At 48.8% G+C, this 23269-nt stretch overlaps 2 protein-coding genes across 2 annotated transcripts in view; one reads left to right on the forward strand and one right to left on the reverse strand.

Annotated features, from left to right (window-relative positions):
• CRYBG1 (crystallin beta-gamma domain containing 1) overlaps positions 1 to 13214 on the forward strand; it is a 247783-nt gene extending 234569 nt beyond the window's left edge. Inside the window, exons 19-23 of the mRNA XM_030886739.2 lie at positions 1397 to 1536; positions 3118 to 3241; positions 3613 to 3771; positions 5862 to 6024; positions 11995 to 13214. Coding sequence (XP_030742599.1) covers positions 1397 to 1536; positions 3118 to 3241; positions 3613 to 3771; positions 5862 to 6024; positions 11995 to 12083 — 675 coding nt within the window. The 3' untranslated portion in view covers positions 12084 to 13214. The remainder of the gene's footprint in view (positions 1 to 1396; positions 1537 to 3117; positions 3242 to 3612; positions 3772 to 5861; positions 6025 to 11994) is intronic.
• A 1235-nt stretch (positions 13215 to 14449) lies between these two features.
• RTN4IP1 (reticulon 4 interacting protein 1) overlaps positions 14450 to 23269 on the reverse strand; it is a 46197-nt gene continuing 37377 nt past the window's right edge. Inside the window, exons 8-9 of the mRNA XM_004696231.3 lie at positions 19816 to 19908; positions 14450 to 14968 (exon numbers count right to left, since the gene is read on the reverse strand). Of these exons, the coding sequence (XP_004696288.3) occupies positions 14861 to 14968; positions 19816 to 19908 (201 nt within the window). The 3' untranslated portion in view covers positions 14450 to 14860. The remainder of the gene's footprint in view (positions 14969 to 19815; positions 19909 to 23269) is intronic.

Below are 23269 nucleotides of genomic sequence, written 5' to 3' on the forward strand. Positions count from 1 at the left end.
AGATGTACATGTTTGTAGCTTTAGAGGCAGGAAGAAAACACTCATGGGTAGCCTTGATGCCATCCCCTCCTGCCTGTTTGAATAAAGTGTTCATCTTTTTTGAGGCCTGAAAATAGCAGTGAACTCTGGTGAACCGTGTGGTAAGATTCATTAGTTTACAAGGAGCGAACTGAGACTTTGATATTCGATTAAGATCATATATGTGAAAACAACAAACTTCAGATGAGTTGATGCCTTCCCTCAGCCAGAACGTGGTATCTCTGTCCACATCACCTCTTGCAAGGATGTCCTTTCAAGTTTTGATTACTAAGAGGATATATCTTAACTGTGATCTAATACTTCAAATGATTCATTGGTGTTTGATATTCCACTTGACTGTTGAGAACATTTCCGAATATCAGACGCATGGAGTTGGGAATGCTACTGCTCCTGCTGCGCTGGCGCTTCTACCTTCCATCTGGTTGTAGGGTTTTCTTCTGGCGTGTTCTCTATAGCCGAGTTCTTGACCGCACAAACCACCTCCACACGCTCCCTGCTTTGCTGATGATCTAAGACATCTTTTTGACACGCCAGGGCACATCCACATAACTGAAGCATCAAGGGACTGCACCCTTGCCACAAAAATCTAAGCAGGTGGGGAAAGAGTTGTAATTCCAGGTGCTTTTTTTGATGTATCATTTTATGATCTTAGGAATTTTTTGTTACAGTCTCATCTAGGATCAGAAAGATCTTTGATTAAAAAAAAAAACAGGCGTCAGCGACCAGCATTCCATTTGTCTGTTCATCCGTGGACACCTGTGTCATTGTCCTTTATAGCATGAGGACCGTCTGAGCAGAGGACATCCACACTGCTCTTCTGTTAATAGTTCTTTAGGACACACGTTGTCTTTGTTGACAATTAAATCAGGAGGCAGAAAAAAAGACCTGGAAATACAGACAAGGCAAAAGTCGCTTCTTCCATAGGAAGTGCCGTGCCGTCGTGGACACCAGATTACCATGGCCCTAGACTTGTCACCTGTGACCATCACTGTCCAGCCCCTTGTGTCCCAATGGGACGTGACTAAGTTGGGCAGAAACATCAGAAGTACTCAGACACCAGGCATGCACGGCCCCATCCCTCTGTGTTTGATATATAGAATTTCTGCTTTGTAACATTATTTTTGCCCCTTTCTCTGCATTGGAAAAGTGTCCCGCTTCTACATATTGTCCTTTAAGTTCTCTTTCTTTCGCTAGGCTTAGAATGAGAGGCATCAGGGTTGTCTGGGAAGACAGTTTATAGCCAGGGCACATTTGACCAGATCCTAGGCTTTGTATTTTGTGCCAAGATTGATTTGACTGTAACTTTGAGTTACCATCAAAGATAAAGAGCAAATACCATTGTGTTGTTTTTGAACAGGAATTTTCTGAACCAACAATTATTCTTTTTGAAAGAGAAGACTTCAACGGGAAAAAGATTGAACTGAACGCAGAAACGGTCAATCTTCGGTGCCTGGGATTCAACACTCTGATCCGCTCTGTTCAGGTTATTGGTGGCATGTAAGTGCGTTACCTACCTGCTTATTTCATCAAGTCGATTCTCTCCAAAGTGGGATTTAATTAGGTGGCTTTCTCTTATTTTCCCGTAAACTACCGTAACTGGCACTTAACCCCTGGTCTCACTGGCGAGCATATGATCCCCTTTTGCATGACACCGTGGGTACCGGTCAGTCTGCCAGCAGCTGACCACACAAGCAGAGACTAGCAGATGTTCTGAAAAGTGGATAGGTGGGTTTGAGAAGATTATTTTCTCTCAACTTTGAACACTGTGGACTTGATAAGGTATAAAAGCAAATAAGGACTCTCCTGTCATTATCATCATAAGCCCAGCCCTGGGGCTGTAGTGATTGCATGTTGGGCACCTAACTGCAAGGTCAGCAGTTTGAAACTATCAGCCACTCCTGCGGAGAAAGATGAGGTTTCTACTCCTGTAAGGACTTAGTCTTGGAAGCCCACAGGGGCAGCTCTACTCTGTCCCCTAGGGTCGCTGTGAGTCAGAAGCGACTCAGAGGCAGTGAGTTTGGTTTGGTCAGTTAAGGTCCCACCCAGAACAACCCTGTAGGACAGAGCAGACCTGCCCCCAGGACTTTCCAGGCTGTAAGCTTTACAGCAGCAGACTTCTCCCACGGGGCGGCCGCTGGGGGGTGAACTGCAGACCTCTCCGTGAGCAGCCAGGAGCTTCCCTGCTCCTCTGCCACCAGGGCCCCTCTTCAGTGGGAGACATGTTCTCTAAGAAAGGGTCTTCTTTCACGCACACAGCACTAGGGAGTTAGATTCTCTGAGTGGGCATCAGATGGTGGCATAGGCTATAACTATTTTTGAAATCACGCAATATTATTAGGGTATTGGAATTAAGGCAAATTTTTCCAGCAAGTTTTAACTGATAGTTTTGTTTTTATGATAAGGCAGCTAGCAAGCTAACATTTTTGAGTCTAGAATTAAAGTAGAAGACAGTCTCTTTGGCGTCATAAGGTGGTTGCGTTGCCCGCCTGCCAGTCTGTGCTTGAGCATGTCCCCCAGATGTGCAGCACCAGGCTCCTCTGGGTGGACAAGACCCGAGGAGCACCAGCTGTTTCTGGGTGTGGACAAGATGACTCTGGTTCTTAGGCAAAAATGCACTGATGTGTTTGGCTCTGGACTTGTTCGTTTTTTAACTATCACTTCTGTATGGAGCACTTCCAGGTTGACGCTCAGGACTTCATAAACATTAACTATTTGAAGAACTTTCAGATCCATTCATACAAGTGGTGATGGTTAGTAAGCAGCTCACAGGAAGGGCGGGGCCAACCCACTCACACCTGGTCTCTAGTTCGTTGATTTATTGGTGGAATCGGAAAACACGCACCTATTTTCCTTCAAGAATGGCTCTTTTGGGGTATTAATTCTAACAGACCAAGAATTTTCCATTTGCCACAAATGGATGCTTTAAGAGTTAGAAAATAAGGCAGTGCCCTTTTTCCTAAGGCGTGTTTAAAGCACAAGGCTCACTCTGGAAGTTGGGAGCAATCTAAAAATAAATATAATCCAGTCCCTTGTCAAAGGGAAATTGCCACTGACTTTGGATAACTGTTTTTCTTTCAGATGGGTTACTTATGAATATGGCAATTACAGGGGTCGGCAGTTTCTACTCTCCCCGGCAGAAATACCTAATTGGTATGAATTCAGTGGCTGCCGCCAGATAGGCTCTCTAAGACCTTTTGCACAGGTATTTTTTTCTTCTCCATAATTTGACTAAGTCTCCTCTCTGTTTTTTTAATTTTTATTAATACAGCTCAATTTTTAGTTTCAAACTTGTTTGAACTCGGTCTGTACCCCACCCCCACCCTCTTCCCGAATTGAAGCCGTTTCTGATGCCAAGTGGCTGCGGCTGCTAGCCCACATCTCACTGCTGGGTTCTGTTGGCAGACTCCGGGGGCGGGGGCTCCCTGCTCCACGCCCTTCTCCTGGTGGGGCTCTTACAGCCTCTGGGACTCTGGGGTGGAGAACGTCCCTCTAACTCCCAGCAGGGGATGTTTGCTCAGTGATCCTAACGGTTCCTCAATATGACTATTGTTGGGGTTTGTTGTTGTCTTCTAGAAACGGATTTACTTCAGACTTCGAAACAAAGCCACGGGGTTACTCATGTCCACCAATGGAAACTTAGAGGACTTGAAGCTGCTCAGAATCCAGGTCATGGAGGATGTTGGTGCTGACGACCAGATATGGATTTATCAGGAAGGCTGCATCAAATGTAGGGTGAGCTTTGAGGATGAGAGGAGGGTGTGGGTCCCTGGTCCAGCAGGCCGCTCCTCCTTTGCTGTATCGACCTTTGACCTTTCGTCAGGTGGATGCGAGTTCATGGTTCCTGGAGCACTGTCAGGGGTCAAGTAGGATTTTCTTTTCTTTTCCAGGAAAATAGTTCTTCGTGGTGATAAAATCCATTTTAGGAACTTAAAATGGGAGCTGAATCGAGCACTACTCAAGCTCTTTATACCTGTGCTTGATTGGGATATAGTGACGGACTGAGGGACGCCTGGCGGCTGCTCTCCCCTTCCCACCTGTTTGCTGCAGAAATGAGCTATCACTGCTAGCACGACCCACAGTGCACACTCCTGGTTGAGTTCTATTGGGGAAGCTCAGTGGGGACAGCCCGGTCCACGCCCAGTTGTCGCACCTCACACAGTGCCCGCTCCCGCTTCCTCTTCCCATTACTGCCGGCAGGAGACGCATCTGAAGGTGGAATGTAGTCATGTTTCATGAGTGAAGATTATGCTTCAGTTGTAGATAATCCCCCCCTCCTTTTTATCACTCTCCCCATTTTATGGGCGTGACTATTTGTGTCTGAGCTAAAACAGAACAACTTGGTGCCCCATGAATCATCCTGTGAAAGGGAGCACAGCTTGTTCACTGGGTCTCCTATGTTTGAGGGAGAATCATCCTTTCCGTAAACAAGGGGACTGTTTTCACATGCAGAGCAGAGACAGGGAACATAAGAAGAAACAGAAAAAGAAGCTGCCAGATTCTGCCTTTGAATGGTCTCTACTGGAAAGTGTGGCTTTTGCCATTTACTTCTAGTGACCATTTCATTGAGGCCACCTGACAGCTTAGAATCCAGTAGGTCAGTGGGATGTTTAAAGCACCCTTGATTGCCACCACCCTTTTATTTCACTAGAGTGATGTGTTGATAGGAAGGAACCATGGTAGCACAACGGGTTAAGCACTCACCAGTTTGAACTCATCAGCTACTGTGTGGGAGAGAGGCGGCGGCCTGCTTCCATGAAGAGTTCCAATCTTGGAACCCCCAGAGCAGTTATGTGAGTCAGAATTGACTCGAGGACAGTGGGATTGGGTGTGGGTTTGGAGAGCGATATATTCTAGGCCGGGTCGTGTGAACAGCATTGATTAAATATTAAGGCACTGTTTCCCAAAGTGGGTGATAGGAGTGCTGGAATAATTGGGGGGGAGGGAGGCGGGAGGAGTTGCAAAAACAGGTGACAGACAGACAGACAGAAAAAAGAGGGCATTACACCAAATAAGTTTGGAGACCTAAGTATTGAGGGAGACCCTCTGCAGAGAAGGCCCCATAAGCCTGTGCATTCAACCACCCTCTAGTGATTTGCGTTTTCTTCTTCCTCTTTCTAGTTCCACAGCGTAGCTTTTTAGAAAACTTTAGACTATGCTCATGAAAGAAAAGCAGGATAAGTTAATATGTGCAATTTCAAGTTTCACAAAATATCCTTTTAACCGCTCAAGCGTCTTCCGCATGTGACGTACCGCCACGTGAACAGAGGCGGTGTTGCTGGGAAATTCAGCTCCACCACCCTCAGGCGGCAGTCATTTCTGGGAGGGAGAATTACCCTCCTGGGCAGGTTCAACATTCTAAGGCAGCGGTTTTTAACGTATGGGTCCGTGACCCCTTTGGGGGCTGAACTACCCTTTAACAGAGGTTGCCAGATTCATAACAGTAGCAAAACGAGAGTTATGAAGTAGCAACGAAAATAATTTTATGGTTGGGGAGGAACTGTATTAAAGGGTCGCGGCATTAGGAAGGTTGAGAACATTGTTCTAAGGCTTTCATCCTGGTGAGGTAGTCTCACAAGAGGGCACTTTCCGTTTCTTAAAATGGACACGAGAAGACAGCGTCTTCACTCAGGCTGCATGAAATCAAGAGCCAAAGCATTCGTTGTTGGACTCCAACTGCTTTGGCTGGAAATTGAAATGTCTCATATGAGTAAATGAAGCTAGGAACAAGAGAACTTAAAAAGCCAACTTCAGCAGGGATAGCCTTGCGATGAGACGCAATTGTGTTGTCCTTTCTGAGATGCCTTGTCTTTTCCACCAAGCAGATAGCGGAAGACTGCTGCCTGACGATCGTGGGCAGCCTGGTCACCTCCGGCTCCAAGCTGGGCCTGGCCCTGGACCAGAACGCGGACAGCCAGTTTTGGAGCATGAAGTCGGACGGCAGGATCTATAGCAAGTTGAAGCCACATTTAGTTTTAGATATTAAAGGTAAGGATCCTGGGTTGTCTTTATTGTAATGTGCTTTTCTTTACTCAACTAAAAATAGGTGGTATGTTCCACAACCGTGTTCTCTTAGCACTTGAAAAGGACGGTGTGAGTATCACTGGTAATAGTAACAGAGCCCGTCCTCCAGGCTGGCCACTCACTCACTGTGCTGCGCACTCTGCATGCGTTATTTCATGCCCTCTGCACAGCGACCCTATGAGGTGAATGATATCTATCACCCCTGGTTTGACAGCCAACAGAGGGAGGGGGGAAAAGAGGAGCTGACACCAAGGGCTCGGGTTGAAAGAAAAAGATTTGAAAATGATGGCAACATATGTACAAATGTGCTTGATACAATCGATGTGTGGATTGTTATAAGAGCCCTCCAAAAATGATTTATTCAAAAAACCCAAAAAACTGAGGCTCAAGGGGGCCAATTTGGCCATGATCTCACACCCTTAAATGAATCTGACTTCTAATCATTTGTTCTATTATTAACAGTGTTAGATTAAAAAGCACAGCTAAAGATTGAAATGAATCTGGCTTCAAATCATTTGTTCTATTATTAAGTGTTAGATTAAAAACCACAGCTGAAGATTTGTAATCTCGGGCAGTATAGTTGATGGTCCTTGTGCATGTTTGTGTGGTCTTTCATCGAAGGATCTAGAAGCCCAGGTTTAGTTGGAACCTGTGTGCAAAGCTGGCTAGTCTGTAGCAAATTAGTGGTGCCTGGAGAAGCAGCACATGCATGGTGACCCCTGCTCCTCAGACGTGATTGGCATCAGAATCACCGGTGGGCTTTCCTCACGCCTGGGCAGCCGGGCTGAATCCTCAGGTGCCCTGCTTCAGACAGGTGGAGTGGAGCTTGACAACTTGCATTTCTCACAGGTTCCCAGGTGATGCTGCTACTGCTGCCTGGCCTGGGGGCCTCATTTGGAGAAGCCACTAGTGATGGTTTCAAAGCAACCTCAAGCAGACAGGAAATCCAGTGAACTGTTGTTGCAACAGAGAGAGGGGCCGTCTTGCTCCCACACAGATTGACAGCCTTGGAAGCCCCTGGGGCCTTCGGCTCCCCCCTGGCCTGTTGTTATGAGTCCCAAGCCACTGGCAGCTGTGGGGTTTTTTGGTTGTTTTGGGTTCATTGTTGCCTCTGGCAGGCAGATGAAGAGTGTGTTTTACTCATGTCATCAGGGTAACTTTGCTTCACTTATTGACAGGCTCTGTTGTATTCCCTGTCAGGAAAGCCGCACGGTTGTGTTTCACCGGGGAGTGAGTGGTGAGAGTGCAGCTGTTCTGGTCCACGGACTTCATTCTAGGTCGTGGCACAGAGTTGGCTGGGTGTTCATCCTGGCTCTGGGCCAGCAGCATTTTTAACTGAAATTTAAGGTGTGGGGTAAAGAAATAGCCTCAGTCTGTTTCACAGTGGCTTTCCCGGGAGAGTGGTGACGAAGTCGGCGGAGCATGTGTCATTGGGCCTGGGGAAGGGAATAACTAGGGAGAAGCGGCAGCTGAGTCAGTGCTAGAGGCTCTCCAGGTGGGATGAGCCGCCAGTTGGTTTAACAATTGGGTTAGGCTTCACAAAGTCCCTGAGAAGTTGGAAAGTGCTAGGAGGCACACCGGTTTAAATTTAATGAAGGCAAAGGCAGAGTAGTACCGTATTGGGGAGCACGGGCCAAGCTAGAGACCAGCAGTCATATGAAAGCAAGTAGGACCCTGGGGGAAAAGAAAATACGTGCAACTTCTGAAAATGGATGGTAGCAAGTGCCATCGCTCTTTCACGGTACGTTTGCTGTACTAGATGTGCTATGTGGACAGGTGTACCACGGCCATTTTGCAGGTAACCCATCTGAGACTCAGGCGGGGGTAAGAATCTGCCACTAGGCCTCTGTTTACTCTACTTGGATCTACGCTGTTGATTCGGTAGTTTCAGAAACTTCCTGAGAAGCCAAGAGAAGTGACTGAGCTGGGGAATGGAGTTTACGATAAAGTGAGAAAAATTGGGCCGTTTAGTCCCAAAGGAGAAGGTTGCACAAATGTGTAGGTTCATGGTTCTTACAAATGTAACCACTCCTGTGTCCAGAGTTACAGTTGCAGTTATCTTTGGGGGTTAGTTCTTACAGTATTTCTTCACTTACTCTTTCAACAAGCATGTATTGAGGACCCACTATTTGGCAGGCTCTGTGCTAGATACTGGAGGCACCGGTGAGTGCAATAGATCCTCCTTGGCTGCACAGAAGTGACAGGCTAGAAGCTCCAAGAACATTGGATGTTTCTTTCACTTGCCACCTGGACCAGGAGTAAGGACCCCTGACTTCCAGTCTTGGCTCTGGCATGATCTGAAGAGGACTCTAGGAGATTCCTCCTGAGGGCTTTAGGAGCTTTGTGTACCTCTTGAGGAAAGAGAAATGATGGCCTATCAATGTGTACTGCAGGGTCAGTTCCAACTCCCAGTGACCTGTCCCATAGGGCTTCCAAGGCTGTGTGTGTGTGTGTGTGTGTGTGTGTGTGTGTGTGTTATAGAAGCATATTGCCATGTGCGTCTCCTGCAAGGTGACAGGTGAGTTTGGTTAGCAGCCAAGAACTTAACCACGGCACCATCGGGGCTCCTTGGTAGCTGCTCTGGTTACCTTACTCCTGGTGAAGCTAAATTTAAAGATCTCAATATGGGAGAATGATGCCATCTTGTGGACTTGAGTGAGCAGAGCCACGTATTGCACAAGCACTGTGTGCAAGAGAAGGGTACCTACCAGGAGGCACCTACTATTGAGCCTTGGGTCTGTACTGCAATGGCAGCAAGGTTTAGGACAACCACAGTCTGTCTTCTAGCCTATCTGCCGTGTTTGATGACTGAGTTGGTTTGGTAAACAGTCACATATTAGTTCTTTCCCAGACCACATCCATCATGACTTTAAAAAACGGTGGTAAAAATCAATTGTCTGGGATGATTTGAAATCCCAAAAGCAGAAAGATGAAGCAACTTATTTCCCAAGAACTTTCTAGTCTCCATTTGGATTTATGTTGCCATATACACAACAACTGATAGGAAGGTGCATATAATCATGAAGGAAAAAAAGATAATGTGACATTAAGATAATACTTTGTGAAATCTCACTGAAGTATTGTCTGGTTTGTGTAGTAGGGCACGGAAGTAGTTCTGGTGGCAACTTTTTCCCCTTGCAAACTCACACATCAAGGTACACGGCACCTCGTCCTTGTATTCTCCACCACAACACCTGGCCGCATGAGCCCTGGTGGCCTCGTGGGTTACGCACTGGGCTGCTAACCACAAGATCAGCAGCGTGAAACCACCAGCTGCTCTGAGGGAGAAAAGTGAGGTTTTCTACCTCCCTAAAAAGTTAGTCTGCGAAATCCACAGGGCTGTTAGACTCTGTAGCTGAGTCGGAATTGACTCTGACAGTGAGTATACCTCGCCAAGGGGAAACCTGGGGATGTGGGTTGAGCTGGTTACACAGTCGACTGCTAACCACAGGGTTGGAGGTTCAAACCACCAGCCATTCCTCGGAGCTTTCTGCTGCCATAAAGATCGATAGACCTGGAAACCCACAGCAGCAGTGCCTTCTACCCTGTAGTGTATGCTCACTGTGAGTCAGGATCAACTTGGTGGCAGCGAGTTTGAGGGAGCCCTGGTGGTGTAGTGGTTATGCATGTGGACTGCTAACCACAAGATCCTCCTTCCTTGGGAGAACGGTGAGGCTTTTTGCTCCCTAAAAGGCCCAAAGAGTCTTGGAAACTCACAGGGTCAGTTTTACCCTGCCCCATAGGGTCACGGTGTGTTGTCATTGACCTCTGGCACTGAGACCTTGATCTGGCTAGAGGCAATAGGTCCTCGGTAATGGTAAACCCCTTATTACAAGAGGGGTGTGAGAGATTGCCCTTTCCAGCTACTTGGATCTATGATGTAGGTTTTCATACTTTCTGATGTTTGATGAATGCTTTAAAAGGAGGTATTTCTCCTTGGCCTGAGAGCACGCTGTGGTCTCAGATACCAGCCATGCTCCCCGCCCCCTGGTGGACGCACAGGCTTGTACTGCGCTGGGGCTTTGGTAGCATAATCTTGGTGCAGAGATGGATGCTGACAAGAGGGTAAGCTATCTGAAAGGATGTTGATTCCACTCTGGAGAAAGCATCAGATAACCCTTTCTTGATCATACTTCTCCGTCCTTTAAGGAGAGGCCATGATTTAACCACTAAGACATTTTAAATCTCCAGTACCACCCTTGGAAATTTTTCTTACCAACATTCTGGTGGAAAAGGAATTGACGAGGTTCATGATACTCACTTGTGTTACAGCACAGTGGAACTCGGCAGCTTAAATGCAACGAATCCTTACGCACCACAGCCTGGGAGCTCCCTGCCCATTGCAAACATCCTCTGTGGTCTAACAGAGAGCTGTGCTCCATGGTTTGCTTCAGTCACTTACTTTTGTTGCTGTTAGAAGTAGACATAGCAAAGCACATACATGTTCAACAGTTTCCGCATGTACACCACAGTGGCCCCCAAATAACTGGTCTCGCCTCCCTTGTCTGAGTCCTTCCTCCTCTGCCACCAACATGATTTCGCATCCCCCAAGCTTCCCAGCGGTCCTTTAGAGTTGCCGTGGTCAGGCTGGTCCCGCATTGAGAGTTCTTTACAGAAGTCTATGGAGCTCAGAGCAGACAGCCTTTACTAATTAAGCTAAACTATTGTTGGTTTAAGGAAGGCTTCAGAAGATATTTTTGGTTTCAGGTTTAAAGATTATGTGAGGGCACGAGTTTTTTGGAGTTCATTCCACTTCAGCAGCTCCAGAAAGTGCATCTTTCATGAGGATTTTAAACATCTGTTCGACATTTCCCCTCTTTTGATCAGGAGTCTTCTCTAGAATCTTTTTTCCCCCAATCATTTTATTAGGGGCTCATACAACTCTTATCACAATCCATACACACATCAATTGTGTAAAGCGCATTTGTACATTCATTGCCCTCATCCTTTTCAAAACATTTCCTCTCCACTTAAGCCCCTGGCATTAGGTCCTCATTTTCCCCCTCCCTCCCTGTTTCCCCCTCCCTCATGAGCCCTTGATAATTTATAAAGTGTTATTTTGTCATATCTTGCCCTGTCCAACGTCTTCCCCTCACCCACTTTTCTGTTGTCCGTCCCCCAGGGAGGAGGTCACATATAGTTCCTTGTAATCGGTTCCCTCTTTCCTACCCACTCTCCCTCTACCCTCCCAGTATCGCCATTCACACCACTGGTTCTGTAGGGCTCATCTGCCCTGGATTCCCTGTCTTCTCTAGAGTCTTTGATCAAGCTGTACAGAACAGTAGTCAGTTACCATCCAATCCACTCTTCATTGCCAGGAAATATTTCTCCTAAAAACCATACACAACCATCTCTACCAGGTCAGCCTCCTTTGACCTCCCTGCTGCCTCAAGGCCATGAGCTCACCGCCGAGTATCACGTATAACCCCTTGGTTCCTTTTCCCTGTCCCCCTCAATTCCAGACATCTTTTGAGTGATCATGGACTAGCTTTTACTGAGAGAGTAGAAAAAGGAGCCCTGTGGGGTAGGATGGAACCCTCTGGCATACTGTAAGGTCAGCAGTTCAAAACCACGAGCCAGCTCTTGGGGAAAAAAATGAGGTTTTCTATTCCTGTGGAGTCAGTCTCGCAAACTCTCAGGGCCGTTCTCTCCTGTCCTGTAGGGCCGCGAGGAGTCAGAATCCACTTCCGGCAGTGAGAACGGCAGGCTGTCCTGTGTGAAGTTGCCCGTGCCTGCGTGCTGTGGGCATTAGCAGAACCACCATTAGCACAAAGGCCCGTTCATCTCGGGTGTGTTTCGGGTGTCCCCATGTATTGTTTCTTTGACAAGTTTTTCCATCGCCCATCCTCTTGTCATGTCCCAGTAGTGATAAACTATGTCTACTAAAGCCCCTGGGCATATATTTCCTTTCATTCAAACCTTTCTTTCCTTCAGGGGGCGCTCAGTATGATCAAAATCACATAATCCTCAACACCGTCAGCCAAGAGAAGTTGACGCAAGTATGGGAAGCCATGGTTCTGTAAACCCGAGACTGCCCTCTCTGGAGGCCCTCCGGACGCTGTGTGAAAACGAGGCAGTGCAGACAGAAGAGCCCAAAGGGAAGATGGCGCCCCTTCCACCGAGTCATTCTGGTGCCTACTTGAGTCACTGCCGTAACCGGGGCAAGTGCCTCGTCTCCTCTAAGACTCCTCGTTTTAAACAGCTACTTGCTCTCCTCTCATTTCTTGTCCTTCCTTTCCATCTCGATTTACACAGGTTGTCTCAGGAACAGCTTTGGGGGCGGGGGGTGTCTTTTAAAAAGGTCATATTAAAACTTAAAAACTGTAGTTTAAATTATTTTCCATGCATAACAGGAGAGCATATGAACAAATGTACCAGTTTTTGTGGGCCTACAGATCCCTTACGCTTTAAAAGGTAGGCCCAATGCCTAAGTTTGTAAGGGCTAAGAGGACTGTTTAGCCCTTGGGAAGAAATGCTGGCAGTTGAGCCCTTGACCTTGTCTTTCATAGGATCATGAATTCTGTTTCACAGCAGAGTGAGGAAAGCTGTACATCTTCAGACCTATTGTAAAGAACTGACTTAGGTGTTAACAGAGGAGTTTCGGTGAACACTCAAATTTAGTAAATGGTCTGCAGACGTGTATTAGCAGGATTTACGCTAGTTTAATTCGGGCAGCCACAGTGAGAAAGTGCTGCTGGAACAGTGTCACCACATCTAATGCATTAGTCTGTCTTCCCCGCCTACGAGGGCTCAGGCACCGCCATGCAGCCCCCCCGCCATGCTCCGGGCTTTTCGCCTCACCTTTCCCACCGGCCTGTCCTGGACGGCCGGCACAGGCCTGTGTGTGGCTGCCTTCCCTGTGGGGTTCCACAGCCAGGTTTTGAGGCCCAGCGACGTCTGAGGGTCCTGCAGCCATGCTGTGTCACTTGTTTCTGGTAGCAGGAGTCAAAAGAATGACCAACAATCCCTCAAGAAACGGAAGAACAGACCTTAGGGGATGTTTCGGGGTCAAATCTCAGAAGTCTGGGATCCTTACAAGGCAAGCAAGCATCTGAAGAAAGAACGTTGAAAATGTGTAACTGCTGACAACACACTGGCCCAGAGGGTGCTGTTCAAACAGTTCTAGTTTGGAATAAAACTGGTGAACAACCTCACCTGTGCTCTTACTCCATTCTCTGGGACCCCTTGGGCTGCTGGTGCTCTTGCAAAGGAGGAGTGGGTCTCCTTTCCTCTGTCTGCCCATCTGCTTCCACATCTGAAGTTCCCATTCTCTGTGCAGGCAATCGTGGTCGTCAGAGCAGGTGAGCACGTTTGGAAACGAGGTTTACGCGCGAACAGCGGTCCCTTCGTGTCTGTCAGACAGACAGCTCTGATTTTCAGGCCTTCGTATGCATCGTTACAACATGCTACAAGAGCCTGTGTGGGATTCTCGCTCGAGTTAAACTAGTTTCTGGTTAACTATCGACGCAGTCTGAAAGAATCCATTCATTAGCTCCCAGGACACGGCAATAACTGGCAGCTGCCATATTAGAAACAAGTCTCTCGGATGACAAGGCCGGCGTGAGGGGCGCTGGACACCCTTTCCAGCTTCAGGGTCAAGAGTGAGCTCTACTTTCCAGAGGGTGGAAAAGAGGCTAAGTGAGGGCCTCGCTCACCCCCACCTCCCCGAGTGCTCCCTCTCCCACCCGGGGGCATGCGAGGGCAGAGCGGAGATTGTTCCCACTGGGAGTCTAGAGCAGCTGGTCTGTACACCCACAGGTGTCGAGTGTTGTGTGGGCCTTTCCCTTGAAATAGAAGCGTGCTGGTCAGACCTGCCCTTCCTGCAGGCTGCCTACCGAGGGAGGGACAGGAAGAACGTGAGTAGAAAGGTCCCCAAAACGGGCTGACTTCAGAGCTAGCGCCAGCCTCGAATGTGCAGTCCTAAGAACAAGGACAGGGCAGAAATACATAGGATGGCACCACAAGGGGTTTACCGGTGAGGTCCCAAATGGAGCCAGCTGAGGTCAGACAGCGAGGGGGCACTGTCGGACCTGATGGCGAACTAGTTTCCACAGAAAAGCTCGGAAACAAGCAACACGTGTGGAAGACACCCAGCTCCTGTGCATCCACCCTCTCCACTTTCAAGGATAAACCGGCTTGCTGGCTAGAGGGAGGAGTGGTGAACTTCTGTAGCTGTTAGCAGAGCTACAGGTAGTACTGGAGGAAGACCGGCTACAGGTAGGCGCCTGCGGTTATAAACGGATGGAACTGGCTTTACCGTAAGCCCAGTGCCCGTGTCATCGGCCTCCCGCCCAGGTTCTGTGTCACCGCCTTCACCAGAGTCACGCAGGTGTGGGCGCTGTCAGGAAGAACAGTGTTGAAAGAAAACGAAACAAAACTCGCAAACCGCTTCTGTCAACCACAGGGTTTATTCTCTCCGGATCGGGAAGCTCAGAGTGAGCCCTTATCATTAGCCTCAACACAGGGGTGTCTGTCTTCCATTAACACTCCCCCGGTGTGCGCGTGTGTATCATTTTCACGCCATCTCTGCGCTGGCTTGACCGAGGCCCTTTCCACACGAGGGGTGCGTGGAGGGGCTGGGGGGCTACCCGGGAAGCCAGAGGGCTTCCCCACAGAGGTGGGGCCAGGTGAGGCGTGGCTATTGGAGCCACTCTGATTGGGTAGAACTCCTGGCAAAATGTTCCTTTTTAAAATCAAAGTCTAATCTGGGGACAAAAAATATTTGAAAGCAATGCCTAGAAAAAACGTGAGCTGTCAGGTAGAACGTAAAGAGGCAGTCCACGCTGAACCTTACATGTATTTAAACCACAGTGATGACAGTCTTTCCTCGTGCATGCCCTCCTTCCACCTTCAGGAAAGCTTCTGGAACTTTAGAGAAAGGAAAGGTTTGCTCAATAACTGGCTGGATCTGGAAAACAGAAAAAGGCGTGCACTGTTAGGTAAGGAACCATCTATCTTCCACCGCAAGGCCGGTGGGGGGGGGCAGGGGGGGGGTCTGTTTCCCAGTGCACCTGTCTCAGGAGCTCACTGCTGCCCCCTGCTGGAGCCCTCCCTGCTCTCCCAAAGAGACTGAGACTAGGGCTCACCCAACACCAAGCCCGCCCTTTGATGGCTCTCACTGCAGCTGGCACAAATGGGGCTCAGCCCTCCTGAGGACTCTGGGCTTTGCAGCCATGGTCCTCTGGTCGCTCTGAACACTTCCTGTTTGCGGCCCACAACGGGCCACACTCGGCCTGGCACTCAGCACCTTGCCTTTCTTCATTGGCACTGCAGTGTGTGCTCCCTTTGAACTACTGGGATGCACAGGTTGTAGATGAGCACACCTCTGATCTACCCTGCTGTGTGGTAAAACCAAAGGGTGTCTCCGTGGCCCCTTCGGGCATGACCTTCTGGACACTAGTTTTCTGAAAGGGGCTGGCTTAAAATGCAGCGTCCCTACGAAACCCAGGATGGATGAAGCTATAGAGAGAACTAGAATAAGGGCCTCTGGGGGCACAGCGGGGAGGTTCCGGGGACCTGATATCAGGAGTCTAAGAAGGAAGAAGTGTTCTGGAACTGGTAGCAATTGTACAACACTGCTCAATAGGGCTACTGAATGGGATGAGGTCTGGATTAGGCTAATAAAATGGTTTGAAAGAAAAAGAAATGCAGTCCTACCACCCCTTTTAGGACAGCTGCACTAGACTGGCGCTGGTAAGTCAGTGGACTCCCAGGGTCCCAAAGGCTCCGCTCTAGAATGACCCACACTAACTCAAAGACTCCGCCAGAGACCCAGACCCAGACCTGCTGACGCAGACAACGTGGTTACTGAGCACTTTCGTCTGGCTGGTCAAGCCCATTGTGGTGCATAAGCCTAGAGGGCTGACAGTGGCGAAAGTCATTCAGCTCTTCCCCTAAGTGAAATGGAGGGGGCGGGGAGAGGCTTTCAATTAATAGGCAAATGCCACTGTAGGCTGACTCTGACAGCAAGTGGAGAATGGCAGATGGTGAGGCAGTGTCTAAGCGGAGTCTAACCAGCAGAGTGCTAGTCTGCTCGGGATGGGGGAGGGGAAGGCTGCAGTGAGGGGCACTTATGTGATGACACTGCCATAATCACCTGGCATGGGGGCCACGCCTCCCCCTGCGCAGAGCCGAGGGAAGTGACTGATGCAGGAGATGCCCACAGAGGCAGCCCTCTGTTCAGCCTCAGACCCAAATGGAAGCCAACTGTCCCCTGATTGTGCCCTAACCTGAGGGGCTGTACACACCAGGCCCAGGAGAGGGTCACCTGCTGCCTCTGATGGGGCAGCAGGTGGGGGGTAGGGTGCTTTCCAAAGGAATCAATGTGCCCACTTTGAAAAGCATCCAGGACCTGTCCTGAGGTCTCCCTAAAAAAACCCCACAAACGACACCACTTCTAATCAGAGGAGAGGACGCCGAGTCCACATTCTCCCACAGAAACCACTTCAGGCACACCTGCAGCGTCAGGAGCATCGAGACTGCTTCATGAGACCCCGGCCATATCACGGCACATCGTCCACACCTAGAGGTCCCTGAGCAGGCCCCTCCTCTCTCTGCACTCTCCATAGAAGGGGTACGTCCAGTTCCCAATGAGGCACAGGGCGTGCTGGAACACAGCTGATTGTTCTCTTTGGTGCTGGCCATCCCAGGAGGAATTCATTCCCTTTCCCCGTGCAAGGAACCCTATCAAGGGCTAGACAGTGATGATTTTAAGCCGTTGGACACATTTGGTCTAGGCCTCTGTGCATGTGATAATTTTAAATGCCTTTAAATGATAGGAAGCATTCTAAGCTCACCCTCTCACTGCTGTCGAGTCGATGCGAACGCACAGCCACCCCTTGTTTCCGAGACTGTTTACGGGAGTGGAAAGCCCCGTCCTTCTCCCAGCCATGCAGTTCGCAGCCCCTGCGTCACCACACCAGCAAGACTCCTGCTGAGCTCACCGGACCTTGAGGCGGGACTCGCCCTGCTAGCCCCAAGCTAAGATCTCCTGCAAATGCTGTACAATACCTTCAACCCAGGCTGCAGTTGTGGTTTTGAAGTCACTCCACATCATCTAAAAGCAATGACGACGCCGGGGACCAAATGGAAACAAAGCTTCCTTTTGCAGCAAAAATAAATAATAAACAATGACAACATCTGGGTCTTGAAGTGAGAAGAGTGGTTAAAAGTTTTTAACCCATTCATGCCAAGCCCCAGTTCATACAACTGGCCAAGGGGGAGCGGCCCAGTGACAGGGCCTGGGCTGCACTTGGACCTTGTATTATCTATTCAAGGCGTGCTGGTGGCTGCTTACTGCAAGGTCGGCAGTTTGAAACTGGCAGCCGCTCCTCAGCAGAAAGACCGGGCTTCCTACTCCTGTAAGAGTTAATCTCAGACACTCACAGGGGCAGGTCTACCTTGTCCTATAGGGCTGCTATGAGTCAGCATCGACTCAATGGCAGTGAATTTGGTTTGGCTTACTGTTTATTCACACTGTATTTATTATCTGTTCAGAAACTTAAAGGTATTTTGAAAGAGTTGACTGTTGGTTTAAGGTTTTATAGTGTCAACAAGTCCAACATCCACTCCTCCATCAGAAACCTACCGTAGATATTGGTGTATAAACCAAGTTTCTCAGCACATTTCTAATGCAGTTTTTGTGGTAAAATCAGGTGCCTCGGCTGATATTCAGTTGGCTTATACTCGAGTATATATGGTACTAATCCGATTTACTTGGCACTTAGCTTAAGTTTGGAAGAATGTAAATATCCTCTTCCAATTGAACAGATCCATACCTACACAAACATGGGAGGCAGACCTGCCGTGCTCGCCTTTCCGATTCCCCAGTGTAAGCAGGCCACGACCTCTCCCCAGGACCAAGTGACTGGGAAGCAGAGGTCTGACAGGACTAATGCGCTGACCCTCTCCTGGTATCTAGTCTCACAGATCAGCTTCCACGGTCAGAAATGACTCCAGGGCTCAGAGAAACCTGGTCAAGAGAGGGGACAATTCCTCACCCTCCTTCAAGGACACTTTTGGTCATCTTTGCTCCTAGTGTGTCCTCTCTGAACCATTCTACCAGTTATCTGTCACACCTAAAAGGCCACACATACAGGCCACCTTTCTTCTCTGTTGGGTCAACAGCAATTTGCAGGGGGAGAGAGAGTCACAATGTTTTGAATACAAAAGAGCAATGGCAAGCACGTGGCCAGCCGGGATCAGAGGAGGACACGCACAGCCGAGGCCAGAGCTCATAGCAAGGAGAAGTGCTGTTGGGGAGAACAATGGGGCAAATGACATTCCTTCGTCCCAGACATAAGCTCTCCTGAACCCTCCCCAGAGGCACAGATTGATACAGTCATGGTAAGGCTTAGCCCTCTACTACCCACTACCCATCGGCACTTTCAGGAAGTGAGACAAGGCACTCAAGCTCAGGACCCCCACAGGGGAAAAACACTTAACCGGCTCCCTTTTATGAGGTAGTCATGTGACTACACTGGGAAGAAATAAATGCACTAAAATAAGCAGTAGTTCTTGGAAAGATCCTCTTCAGAAACTGAATTGGAAAGGTGAAATGACAAGCGGGAGTGGGGCAAGGTGCCAAGAGCAGAAAGCCTGCTCCAGGTGCTCCTCCCAGTGGTCCTGCGTGGACCATGCAATGGAAGTCTCCGCTCAAGTGCAGCTTCTCTCCCTGCCCTGGGCCTCCACTGCAGTGTCAGGAGAGGCCCGCTAAGCAAGACTCCCTCCCTCCAGCAGGTGGGAGGACTTCAAACAACCCTCTTAGTTAGGTGAGGTTCTGCACTATTTCTTAGACTGGTGGTTCTCAACCTGTGAGTCACGACCCCTTTCACAGGGGTCGCCTGATTCATAGCAGTAGCAAAATGACAGTGATGAAATAGCAATGAAAATAATTTTATGGTTGGGGGCCACCACCACATGAGGAACTGTATTAAAGGCATTAAGAAGGTTGAGAACCACTGCCTTAGGCCCTCTTAATAAAACCATAAATGTCAGTGACAGAAGATGAATTCACCTTTTCGGTTGTCCCTCCTGAGGGGGAGTGCTAGGGCAGCTAAGAGGTTGAAAGAATATAAATGAACAGTTGGTAGCTGAGGAGCCGCTCAACTCCGAATGACCTTGAAAAGCCTTTTGACATCCGGCCAGGGAAACCAGGCTATAAGCAACCACCCACACAGTCTGCTGCAGGCAGGCACGAGTAGCCACGGTGACTCCAGTCAAATCCTTATCAGTCTTCACACCCCGGCCAATGGCCCTCTCAGACACAACATGTATTAACTTTATTGAACTAGCCTGGGAATCGGCCACTAACTGGCCCCAGGTCTGGGGATTGAGATTCTGTAGTGTTTGTTCTCCTGGCTCATCTGAAATTCTGCTTCCCTCGCCTTCTGACTAACGGGGAGCAGGCTCACCTTCTACGCGGAGATGCCCTTTGTGGTGGAGTCTGCCTTTGTTTCAAGACCTTTATGAAAACATTAGCACGGCCTTTCACCAAAGCAGGAGCACCATCGAACCAATCTGGGCCTGCCACTTCCCTGTAAACCACCGGGGGCGGACCAGAGGGAGTAAGCTCTTTCACGTGCAGCCGTCTGTGTCTGTGGCTCCCATGGGCTAGAGGCAAAAGTGGAGCTGCCTTTGGCCTGGGAGACAGCGTGCACACGGTGAGCCTCCCTCTGGAGAACCCTGTAGACCAGGAGGACTGGGGGCAGGTGCCGGCATCAGGCTGTTACAGCAAAGACAAATGGTTGCACGTACCTTCCCGGAATCCACCAGCTCTGCGATCTGGTCTAGACACGGACCACTGGCCATGAAAAAGGCCCACCGATAGTGAACTCCTTGCCAGAAATGCTGAAAGGTGGAGGGAGAATTAACTACAGGAGAGGAAAAAGCAGGGTCTGGAGGAATGAAACAGATAATTCCACATTTCACACCAATCCGATTACATTGGCTTATATCCCCAGCACCTTAGCACGTGACCGACAGGGAATGAACCCCATACATGTCCAACCAGTGTACAACAGAAGAAACACACTGCTTAGTCCCATGCTGTGCCCACAGTGGGTTACGCATGGACCGGACCATTGGAACTCAGGGTGTTTACTGCTGATTGTTGGAGCCGTATTGGCAGGTCTTTCCTTGTAGGCCATCGTAGTCTGGAAGCGCTACTGAGATGGGTTCTGCACCCCAGCAACATGCCATCGACCCGACAGGCGAGGGAGGGGTAGATCCGCATCTCACTGACCAGCTGAGAATCCACACGCTGCACCCGCAACCATGCTCATGTTGAGTATCATTCTTTACGCTGGAGGTAAGATGGTGGGTCATTACTGAAGCAAGTGAGCTAAGGTTCCCAGGACCTCCCTAACCAAACCTCAGTGACCTGCTCAAGTGTTAATGTCCTGAAGGTTTCGGAGATTCACCCAACAGAACTTTGTTGAAGGGCAGCCTGCCCCAGCCTACCCGGCGTTACCGCTTGCTTTGTTACCCTGCCTCGGCCATGATTTATGAAGCTGGCAGGCACGATGGACTCACCTGCTCCTCCAGCTCAGCCCCTTTCCAGTGGTGTTATTTGGGGCAAGCTGCCTCGTAAAGCCTATTTCCCAGCCTGATTGTCGCTTCCTTGTTTATAGAGTTGTTGAACAGAGTAAATGAGAATGTACAATTAGATTATATTAAGTTAAATGTACAATGTCTGACATACAGCAAGTACTCGATTTGTCCCAGTGCTGAAAGTAAAGTTTATGGAAGAGAAACTGGATTGGTACCAAATCACAGCTTACAAATATAGAAAAAGCTACGCTGTTGTCTAAACCAGAGATTCCTAACAGGCATGCCAAGAATGGTTTACCGGTTGAACGTACCATCTAACCTGGAAAAACGGTGAGCGTTAAAGAAGTCACCATTAATAATTAATTACCTCCGGACCATACAGGCAAAGAGAGACAGGCTCTCCCCACAATGGATGTGAGGGGGCATTGATTCCCCCAGTCCTCAGGATGGCAGGGTACCGCTGGGGTTGGCAGAAGTCTCCAGGTAGTTTGCTCTTGGCCCCTAACAGCCTCGATGCACCATTCAGATTCCATCATTTCATATGCGCATCGTGGCATGAAGGAGGTGGTCTAGGCACCCTCACTTGAAAGAGAAATCAGCAATGCTGCTGGAGGTCTGGTTGGGAGCTGGCTAAATGCCAGCAGCCCTGGGAACGGTCCCAATGTACAGCAGGCCCAGACCTATGGAAGAGCGGCCTCCCGGACTACAACATGCTGCCGAGTGTTGAGCACTCAGGAGGAGCAGGAATGGCTGCAGTGTTGGCCTGTTCAGTGAAATGATGGGCCTGGGACAGCGGCGTTGTCATCATCTGTTGTCAGGGGTCCGTGCTGGCTTTCCCTGCCAGGCCATTCTGGGAGAGAGAGGAAGCTGAAGCAGGCAGGGGAGTCGCAAACACCCCAAAGGGCCTTTAACTGGGCACATTCTCAGAAAGACATCAGAAACTCCTTAAAAGGCCTCCACGTGAGACCTTTCACCATATCTCATCTTTCCAGCGCGCCGGGGTGGAGGGTGGATGCCGGGCCTGCTGTGGTCTCCGAGGACAGCCTGCAGGTCAACTGGTTCTAAAGAGCTGCTTGGAGCATACCCTGGAGCCTCGTGGCGAATGCGTACATTTTCATGTGGAAACTCTGGGTTTCTGAGAGCAGACGGAGGTTCCCTTTGCCACCACAGAGCACCCCGTGGATGCAGCTTCTGGCTGCCACCAGAACCGAGTGAAAATGAAGACCAGAGTGGAGCTGATGCTTTGCTCACCTCTGATGCCCACCGTGTTGTGAGACTAAAGAAGAATTTATGGACTAGTACTGACATATGGGGTAATACTGGACTTACAGACTTGATGTGGACTGGGCTGGGATGTTTTCTTAATGTACAATTGCTCTTTGATATAAAGTTCTCTCTTACAATGAGTGTCTCTGGATTTGTTTCTCTAGTCAACCCAGACTAACACAATGCCCTTCTCCAGGGACTGGTCTCTCCTGAAAACATATCCAGAATAAGCGAGACAAAGTTCATCATCCTTGCCTCTAAGGAACATTCTGGCTGTACTTCTTCCAAGACAGATGTGTTTGTTCATTTGGCAGTCGATGGTACTTTCAGTATTCTGTGCCAATACCATAGTTCAAGTGTATTGAGTTTTCATTGGGCTTCTTTATTCACTGCCCGACTTTCACACGCATGTGAGCCAAAGGAAAATGCCATGGCTTGGGTCAGGTGCACCCGAGTCCTCTAAGTAGGAGCCGTGCTTTTCAACACTTTAAAGAAGTCTTGTAAGTGAATTTACCTAATGCGACGTGTTCTTTGATCTCTTGACTGCAGCCTCCGTGAGCACTGATTGTGGATCCAAGAAAGATAGAAACCGTGACAACTTTAACCTGCTCTCCATTTATCATGATGTTACCTATCGGTCCAGTTGTGAGGATCTGGGTTTTCTTTATAATCCACACTGAAGCTGCAATCCCTGATCTTGATCAGCAAGTGCCTCAAGTCCTTCACCCTCACTTTCAGCAGGCAAGGTTGTGTCATCTGCATATTGCAGGTTATTAATAAGCCTTCCTCCAACCCCGATGCTGCACTCTTCTTCAGATAATCCGACTTCTCTGATGATCTGCTCAGCACGCAGAGTGAATACACAGTGAGGGGATGCACTCTGGTGTACACCTTTCCTGATTTTAAACCACGTAAACAACGCAGTATTCCCTTGTGCTGTTCACACAATTGTCTGTTGATTAGCACAGTAACTGGTCCCCATTAGCACAACTAACTGGTGTGGTATTCCCATTGTTCTCAAGGCTGTCTGGAGTTTCTTACAAAATACCCATATGTACATAGTTTACACGTAGTATTCCAAGACTAACATACTAAATTTCACATCTAGGGACCATAAATTAATTTCCAGAATAAACTAGAACAGAAACATCATGATAGCTGGCTCACAGATGTGTGTCACTGTAGGCTGGATCAACACATTGGCTCATACATTTTTACCAATGAAGAACCTTATACTGTTTTACTCTTGAATCAAAAATATTTTGTCTCATTAGAAAAATAGGCTCTATCTTTTGGTATTATTTTATTCTAGAGCTTATTCCATTCAACCCAAATTCTGATTGTAACACAGTAACCCAGAATCACTAACAGCTGGAGACATGACAGCATAGAG

The sequence above is a fragment of the Echinops telfairi genome, unplaced genomic scaffold, assembly GCF_000313985.2.
Source record: "Echinops telfairi isolate 266 unplaced genomic scaffold, ASM31398v2 ScPeMD7_3533;HRSCAF=4204_0, whole genome shotgun sequence".
NCBI classification, from domain to species: domain Eukaryota; kingdom Metazoa; phylum Chordata; class Mammalia; order Afrosoricida; family Tenrecidae; genus Echinops; species Echinops telfairi.